The following is a 9617-nucleotide window of genomic DNA, read 5'->3' as shown; positions in this document are numbered from 1 at the left end:
TGAAAGTAAACTTGAAGGTCGCTAAAAACTTGTTTTTGGTTTTTTTATGTTGGGGATGCCTAGCGATTGTTTTTTGGAATTAGAAAACTCCTTAAAAAATTATTGAAATAATTTTATGAATCTCAGCATAAGTAAGAATAAACTGAAGAGAAACAACGTTAAACTTCAGGAAAAAAAAAAATTAAACCTCGATTCTGGAATATTTCGTTACATTAATAACAAACTTTACACACTGTCCAGCAAAGACTTTCTCGTCGAACTTGAAAATAACAAAAAAATTGAATACAGCAAATGTTATCACAAAAATTACCAGAAACAAGTTGCCAGCTGGCCTAAACACCCAGTGGACGAAATCTGCGCTTTTTTGAAAACTCAGTCCAAACCTTTAACTGTGTTTGATCTTGGTTGTGGCACGTGCGATATGTACAAAAATTTAAAAAACATTCATAAAGTTATTTCAATCGACTTCGGAGACTTCGAAGATTTGCTTATAGACGTTCCAATTCACAAAAGCGTTGAAGACGTTATAACTGAAGGCGGCTTTATCAGACGGAACATCACAGACTTATCTGAGTTCGAAGAAGAAAGCGCTGATGTCGTTATTTTTAGTCTGAGTTTGATGTGCAAGGACTGGCCAGATTATATCTCTTCTGCCCATCGTCTTTTGAAGAAGGACGGCTATTTAATTATAGCAGAACCGGTTTCTAGATTGGAAAAAAAGGCCAACTTTACAAAGACCATAACAGCTAACGGCTATAAATTAATCAATGAAACTCAACAAAATGCGTTTTTTGTTTGTTTTTTTTTTCAGAAAGCGTTAAATTCTACGAAACTAGTCAAACCCATCAAAACATGTTTATTAGCACCTTGTCGGTACGGCAAAAAGACTGAATCCCAAGGGCGAGAAAACGTTACTACTTGACACTTTGCATGTAAAAACGTTTGGACTTTTGGGCCGCTTCAAAAAAACTCACAATAAAAAAATCAAGTAAAGCGCTGAATATCTTTGTTCGAATAAAACTTTCACGAAATCTCGTGCTTTGAATTATTCGTACTTCAACTGTAAAATAAAATTTTTTGTTTATGGTCTATATCTGAAAAATGATCGAGCCAAGACCATAGATTGCATGATAGACAAATTAATTTATAATCAAAATTTCGGTTACGTTGGTTCGATGTTAGTTATAAGTAGTGTTACAAGCAATCTGAATAATAGATTTAAATAAATGGATCTTTTTTTGCGGAAAAGCTAAACAAACATTTTTGAAAAACTGCCAATTTGGATAATTATTTTTGAAACATAGTTTTTCAAACCATTTATATTGCTAGTTTGTTTGATCAAATTATAGAAAGATGAAATATTGGCTTGAAAAAGTTTGAAAGGTCGAACAAACAGAGTATTACATCGGTTTGACTAAACAAAGCCACATTTGAAATTGTGTACTTAGTTGGGTTGGCGAATTAGACAAAAATGTTAGTTGGTGGATCGAACGATTGTTATTATTTAATTATTTTGTAATCAATCTTTTTGAAATTAATAATCATTTTAGCTAAATATAATTACAACCATACTGATGAGCGACGAAGAACGAACTTATCGAATATACTCTGATGGAGTGTTTGATATTTTGCATTTTGGACATATGCAGCAGTTAGAGCAGGCAAAAAAAAAGTTTCCGAAGGTTCACCTGATAGTGGGTGTAATGTCAAACGAGGATACTACAAAATATAAAGGAAAAATAGTACAATCATTGGAAGAACGTACAGAAACTTTACGTCATATAAAATGGGTCGACGAAATAATTTCTCCCGCTCCTTGGGTTATAACGCGCGAGTTTTTTGAAGAGCATAAAATCGATTACGTCTGTCACGATGCAGCTCCTTACCGTACCGGAGATATGGAAGACGTGTACAAATGGTTAAAAGATGAAGGCAAATTTTTGGAAACTCAACGGGCGCTTGGAATAAGCACAACAGATATTATTACCAAGATACTATACGACTACAACGACTATATCTACAGAAGTTTGGTGCGGGGCGTCACGCCGGAAGATTTGAATATATCTCAAACGACAGCTACGAAGATCCACTTTGAGAAAAAATTAGAACAGCTACGCTCGAGCGCGAAAGAAAAAATGGACTTAATGTCGACGTGGAACAAGGATTTATCGAATGAATTTGAAAATAAAATGGATAAGCTCAAAGATACAATCCAAGTCAAACTGAGCGAGTTTCGTACGCAAATCAACAAAATGCTGCCCGTGTTTTTAAAAAGATTCGGATAGTCTTGGAACGGCGTTGGCTTTACCAATCGAGACTCATGTATTCGAGTAGCTCCGTGTACTCGTCAAACGTGATGACCCCGTCTCCGTTTTTATCGGCAATGCCGAACATTTCATTTAATTCTTCGAAGCTAATATTTTCATTGAGATCGTCTACAAGTTTTTGCAACATTTCGAGCGTGAAGCCCCCATTGGGTCCGCAAAACAGTCGGAAAACTCGTTCGTAAGCGTCGAGCTTCGATGTTTTCGCAACGCAGGATTCAATAATGGCTTTGAAAGTAGGATAATCAACGCGATACGTTTTATCGTTGGTTTGCAACAACATAAGCAAATCGTCCAGGGATACAGAACAATGCAAACACTCCAACACTGCTTTTAGCTCGATCAAGTTTATCTTTCCGTCATTCTGAGCCTTAAAAATGTCAAAAAGTTTATTCACGGGGACGTTTGTCAATTTCGCTGCGTCGAACATGTCACTTAAGATCCGATACCTAACTTCACAAACTAAAAATTAAACAGATCTCGTTTGTTCAAAAAATTCCTAATTTTATATTCATTCTTTTTTATTATACCGTAAAAATACATTTGGAAAAACCGTATAAACATTGAGAGTCTTGCGACCGATTATAAAATTGCAACGCCAACTTCAAAAAAACGAAAAACGAAACGATTAGCCCAAGCAGATTATTTTGTTATAAAAATTGTTGTGATAATTTTTTTTGTTGTCGCACTTCATGTTACTAAATAAAAGTATTTTATTTGTGAAGAGAAGAGTGTTTAGCTAAATTGTGATTTTTTGTGAGATAATTAGAAATAATTATTTAAGAAGAATTATTTAGATAATAGATTCTTGTATCATTAATAAGCCGCGAATTACAAGCTTTCTAGTTTTGTTTCTGTTTGTGATTCTTTGGAAACAATACAAATCTTTCTAAACTATATATGTGTTTTTGTATAGTTAACAAATACTAACTACTAGTACTAATAATATTTGGCTGTTGGATATTTGGACATGTCAAAACTCATAGTATCAAAAAGTACAGGCGGATGTGAAAGTGAAACAAAAGAAAGTAGTGTAATTTGCTTGTCAGAAAACGAGAACAAAAAACTAAATTTGCAGAGTCGAGATGAGTTATTAAGACTTATTTTTCAGCAGCCGTTGTCTGAGAAGGATCTACAAGTTCAGAAGAAGCTGAAAGTAAGTTGTCGCATTGATGAAAAAAATTATGCATCATGTTGGTATTATTACAATGTTCAGCGGGAGCGGAGCATGAAGCCATTGGTAATGTTTTTTTGGAACACGGGTTGGGAGTTGTTGCGAGTGAAGTCGATCGCTTCTTACTGGCGGTCGACCATATCTCACCGTATTTCTCCAATAACTGTCCACATTGCTGTTGGAATCGTGAACCGCGTTCTGAGCGAAAAGCGTGTAACCTTGCTTACTCGAAACTGGTTTGCTTTGGTGATAGTTAGCGCACTTCGAATAGCGGTTAAATTCGAAGAACGCCCTGACACGCTTTGGTATATTAGTCAAATGTGGCAGCTGTTTCCTCTTTTTGAAGCTTGGGATATAGATCGAGATGAGAAAAATTTGAAAGTAGTGGAAAATGAACTTTTATCCATTCTAAATAACAGAATGGACATTCCCTTGGCGATACAGTACTTTGATCACTACATAAAAATAGGAGGCTGGCCAGCTGACATAGCTGAAGAATACACAAACCTTGGACATTACTTACTTGCAATGTTTACGTTTTCCTCTACCAGCAAACAGGGGTGCTTGAATTTTCCGCCTAGTATGACCGGCATGGCGGCTCTTGTTCTTTCAATTAAAATTATAAATGCAAATAAAACGGTTAAACGGTACGAGATTATTCCACTAAAGTTGCAAAGTTACACAGGGTTTAACATCAAAAGTTTACAGCCGGCTACTCGAGTTTTATCTTGCTTGTTGAGAAACAAACCACACGACTCTCACATACTAACTCAGATTTATCCTGAATGGGGTTGCCAGGAATGGCGGTGATGAACTCTAAAGTTGTTTTAATATGGTGCTGAAAAATTTTGAAAATAGCGAATCTGTTGTTTAAATAAAAATAGGTTATTTATGGTAACTGCCGCTTCGAACGGCAACTGAACAAGTATTGCTTTGTGCACGGCATTCCAAACCTCGTAGTTACGTCAGTTTCACTTGTTTTTACCTTACCATAACTTCAGTCAACAGATTTTGCGCGTGCATACTGATTAATACACTTTGAAGTTTCTAAAATACTCGATAAAAATGCGATCGCATGGATTGTGAGACGAGTTTCTTTTAGACTTTTTAATTATTTTTAGATTTAAATTTTCATATTTTTGTAGCTTTATTATTTGAGAGACCAAAATGTCATAAAAAATGGAACTGGATGACAAACTCTTCATCGTAGTAACAGTTTACTCGGTACATGACGTTGTTTGGCCAATCGATTCCACTTTAGGAAAAGGGAAAAACTCGGATTCGTCCCTTATTTCCTCCATAACGTCGTTTGCCAAGTACTGGTCGAGCGATAAAACGCCCAACTTGAGCGTGAATATAGTTTTCAATACGATTGAACAGCAAACGCCAGTCAGATACCGTTGCAGATCCGCTAGATACAACAAACAGTACTATTTCGAGCTGAGCAAGCAAGAAAAAATCAACTATTTAAATTACACCCAGGAAAACGATAAAATCGTTACATCATCGCAATTTCTGTCCAAGGAAATAACATTTTATTTATTACATACCAACACCTTTGAAACTAAGATTATTGGATCGATGAAAGTTTTGCTTTGTGATATTTTGACTGAAAATCAGGACCAGACTAAACACTTAGTTTTGAAGAACGAGTCGTCGACCACAGTGGGATATTTGACAGCTGGTTTTAAAATATTGGACCACTTAGAAAATAAGCAAAACCAGTTGAATAACATTGAGAATGATTCTGAAAATATTAACGACGATCTAATAGGCTTTCACTCAATGAATTCGTTGTATCTGGAAACTTTGACAATTAACGTACATAATTTCAAAATCAGTGATCTGTTTTTTGAAAACATCATTTCGTCAGAACGTGCGTTTAAATGCAGCATTCAAGTGAGTTTCGACGGCAAGTCGGCTCGATCGCTATTTACGCCATTTGGTAAAACTTTACATTGGACGAAAGAAATTGTTTTAAACGGTATTTATTACAATAATACTTCTTTAGGATTGCTTACAGTTATATTCAAACCAACAAAAGCGTCTGCTTTCACATTTACCAACTTAAGGTTTTCAGTGTTTGAGCTTATAAAATCTGAATTGGAACCGTTGTACGTTCACGTTTATTGTACAAAACAAGATTTATCGCGAGCCAAAAAAATCTTGAAAGGTGATTTTGAAATTGAAACTTCTATGCCGTTAATATACGTTGGGCAATTAGAAATAAGTTCTTCCAGTACTGACCTGATTAAATATTTGCAACGTACAGCCTGTTCGACTGAAATTCAACCTGTAAGTAATATAGAAACGACATATATCGTAATTTCGGTCTACATGCTTAATATTCTTTCTCGCAAATTGGCAAGAAAAAAAACGTTCAAGCTTGATTTAGAAGCTGCTCTTTGTGAAAATGTCAAACATGTCTCTTTTGAGTCATGCGAATATAATAGTAAAACGTTTTTAAACAGAAATCTCGAAGTTAAGCTTAAAAGTGACTTGCCGATTACAGATAATTTAGAACTGTTTTTCTCAGCTGCATTTAAGAGCACGAGTAAAGAGAAAGCTTTGTTGACTTTTTTTCGGTCTTTTAGGCTTAATTCATTGTTACAAGGTGAAATAGAAATGAACGAGCCCAAGTGGTACAGCATGAATCGTGTTTGTACGACAGAAACTTACAGCGACGAATGTAATTGTCGCGCTTTATTGAAGTTTTCTCGACTGACGGAAGATGAGTATTACGATTATTCTGAAACAATAACAGAAAACATACCAATAGTGCCGGTGATTTTACTTTTCAACATATTGCAGCTGGTCGACGTGCTACAGATTTCAAATCTTTACCCTTTAAATACATATATAGTTATCAGCTTCATGGGTGCGGAAGTTAAATCCGAAATGATAAAATGCAGTTCGCTTGGAGATTTCGACATTAGGCTAATACTAAACGCGGAACTTTTCAAACTCATGTCTCTGAACGACGAAGCATTTATCTACATAGTCGACGAAGAGAATGCTGTGATTTGTTCAACCTCACTGAACATTGCTCACGTTTTACTTTTAACAAAAGGATGCCCTTTCTGGATTGAGTTGAAGCACGAATTTTCACAGGTTTCGACTAAGATGTTTTTGTCGGTCATCCAATTAAAGTCGAGTTCATCCGCTGTACCTAACCTTCTTAGCATTTCGAAAACTAATACTTATTACGGAAAACTGTTGATAGCCAACGTAGCCTGGTTACCAAATAAAATAGACGAAACTAAAAACTTTTTGATAGAAGTAACAGGTAAATTTTCTGCGAATAATACTTCATCTGCGTGGTTTATTTCGCCGAACAATTTGTTGTTCATGACGAATCAGTTTCAACTGATTCCGCCTGAGCTCTATTCAGATCAGATCATTAGCTATCATGCCAATTTACACAGCTCGTTGTTTTTGCAAAACTTCATGAATTTTAATTTCAAATCTAATAGTAAAAGTTATTATACGCGACTGAGCTTGAATTCGCAGCTAAACGTCAAGATTTGCGCTGCTTATTCCGATATTATTTTCAACATTGTTGACCATCAGAACCCAATATTTGACAAAAAAATTTCTTTTCGGGAAAACGTAGCTAACAATTTGTTTTTCGTGCAAAACTACATTAAAAACACTTTTGGCAGTTATCACGACATAAAAGTAAATAATTTTTCACAATGGGAAAACCCCGCCAATGAAAAACTTATAAGCAACATGCCTGCGGACGTTTTCCAAATAATGCTCAATTACGATTGGATAACGTCATCAGAGAATGCTGAACAGTACGTAAACTACGCAATCGATGATAAGTTGCCTGACAACAAAACCAAGCTTTTAAATAGTAATTACGAAGACGAAAATCTTATATTGCTTCCGATTCTGGAACAGACAAAAGACAACATAAACAAAGTAGTAGGTTATTTATATTTAGTTTCTGCTTTGTCAATAGACTCAGCAAGCACTGACGCCAAGTTCGAAAAAAAATATCACAGCTTCATTACGCGTAGCTTGGCGCAGTCCTATGTCGTCGTTCGCATAAAGATTTATTCACTGTTACAATATGAAGATACGTTAAACATTTCAGATAAAAAAGCTGCCAACTACTGGTCTTTAGTGCTTCGTTTTGGCAAAGTCACATACATAGATGAATTGAAAAAATATTGGAAAGACACAAAATCGTTCAATAAGCAATTACTGTCGAACGTGCCAGAAAACGCCAATGAATGTTTTGACGTTTATTTGCAGCGAAGTACAATTCAAAACTATCCGCAGTTTTTCGTTAGTTTTGAAACGATTGTAAATATTTTCAAAAACCCGTTATTGCAAGTAAACGTTTTGCGCCACGATACGCTGCTGAAAAACATTACAAAACTGCCAAGCAACCATCCTGCAATGCATTCGTCATTGAACATTGATCTTTTGTCTTTATGGAACAACGATAGTTGGCGGAAGAATCGGTCTAAGTCTCGAGACGTAGTAGTCAGTGACGTGTATTGCGCAAATGACGAAAAAAACGCTGGCGTAATCAGTCCGCAATCGTATGGGAAGTTAACGTACAATTTAAATTTACTAACTCCAGAAGAAAGCAGAGTATTTGAATTTAAACCGATTTCCATGATTAAAACTCGTGTTTGCGAATTGCGAGTCGCCGTGCATTCTATCACAATTTCGAATAGTCTTAAAGACAAACTGAAGTCTGTCTATGTCAAGATGGTCCTCATTAACTTGGACGACGGTAAAGAGCAGTGGAAAGGATCAGAATCGTCGTCAGACTGTGTAGCAAACAAGTTTGTCATAAACTGGCGATTTTTGTTTACTTTTGATTTCACTCATAAAAACTACCTCTTAAAAGCTCAGGTCTGGGCTACCAGCGCCATTATTTGTAACGAATTAGTGTCAGAACAAGAGTTTCAGTTACGAAAAGAGTGGAGCAAAATCAGGTTTAACGCTAAACACAAGCTAAAATTTTTGTATCGCAAACAGCTAGGCTATAAGTTGAACAACTTTAAATCTCATGAATACCACGCTCAAGTTGACTTAGAAGCTGACATCGTGACTCTTCTCTGGAAAAAGTCGCATCCAGTTGGTGAAGGTCGCTCAGAACCAAACAGAGATCCGTATTTGGAGAAGCCTGCTGGAAAGAGCACGAACTTCTTTGAAACATTCAAGCATTTTTTTTCTAAAGACCTTTTCTCGAGTTCGGGTTTCTTGCTGGTGAAGAATATTACGATCGTATTTTTTGTGCTGGTGTTTTTGATTCTGGTGTTGAAGTGGCTGTTCACTTAATTTTTTCGCGCGAACAAAACTAAAAGCGTTACTAAAACAATTACGGAGTAGATTAGCCAAGAGAAGTATGTGACTAAAACAAAAATGCTTCCACCTTTTCCAAGTTGAGATATTTCTGGATTTGTATGTATTGAATTGTACTGATCATAGGCTTTAGCGTTTTCTGGTGCTACTGCTTCGAGAAAGGTTTTAACATTTACCATCTCTGCTTTAAGAAATAATTTAATAATAATTTAAAATATTAGGTGGAGAGATTTGTGCTTACGTAATCTCTATATTAGTATAAGTGAAATGCTTTTTTTTTTCTGTTGAATTTAGAATCCAATTTTGAAAAGAACTAAATAGTTTTAACGTTCTTTTATAATTCTGATCAATAAATCTTCTTCCTCGTAACTGATCCTTATAGTAGAGAGTTAAATAGAAAACACATTCCGATAAAACAAAATTCGTCAGTCCAAAAATCAACATAACAGCACTCGAGGTAAAAGTGAGTTCCATAGTACTTTCTTTTATGGTCAAAATCAGCAAGATAACTATGATATTGTAGATCATGCTGAGAAAAATAGTGAACTTAGTGCTGTTGCAGTAAGCTTGCGCTAAATTCAACAAGTCAAACAATAAAGATAAAGATTTAGCTGCAAAAATGACGTCTGCAGTTTTTGTTGTAACGTAAGATGATAAGCCGTAAACTACACCAACGTCTGCTTGTGAAATTGCGTAAGCGTCGTTGTAACTGTCTCCAATCATCAGAACTATAGAGTTTTTTCTTTCTTGTTCTTCTTTTATTAATTTCTGTTTTTCATTTGGGACCAAAT

At 35.6% G+C, this 9617-nt stretch overlaps 1 protein-coding gene across 1 annotated transcript; it reads left to right on the top strand.

Annotated features, from left to right (window-relative positions):
• Positions 1–115: 115 nt before the first annotated feature.
• Positions 116–1370, top strand: LOC142597942 (ribosomal RNA-processing protein 8-like). The gene is made up of 2 exons (XM_075734941.1): positions 116–793; positions 1350–1370. The coding sequence occupies exons 1-2, from the start codon at positions 116–118 to the stop codon at positions 1368–1370; spliced, it is 699 nt and encodes a 232-aa protein (XP_075591056.1).
• Positions 1371–9617: the final 8247 nt, after the last annotated feature.

The sequence above is a fragment of the Dermatophagoides farinae genome, unplaced genomic scaffold (assembly GCF_024713945.1).
Source record: "Dermatophagoides farinae isolate YC_2012a unplaced genomic scaffold, ASM2471394v1 contig2, whole genome shotgun sequence".
Taxonomy (NCBI): Eukaryota; Metazoa; Arthropoda; class Arachnida; order Sarcoptiformes; family Pyroglyphidae; genus Dermatophagoides; species Dermatophagoides farinae.
Note: the sequence above shows the minus strand (reverse complement) of the source record. Positions and strands in the feature narration are given on the sequence as shown.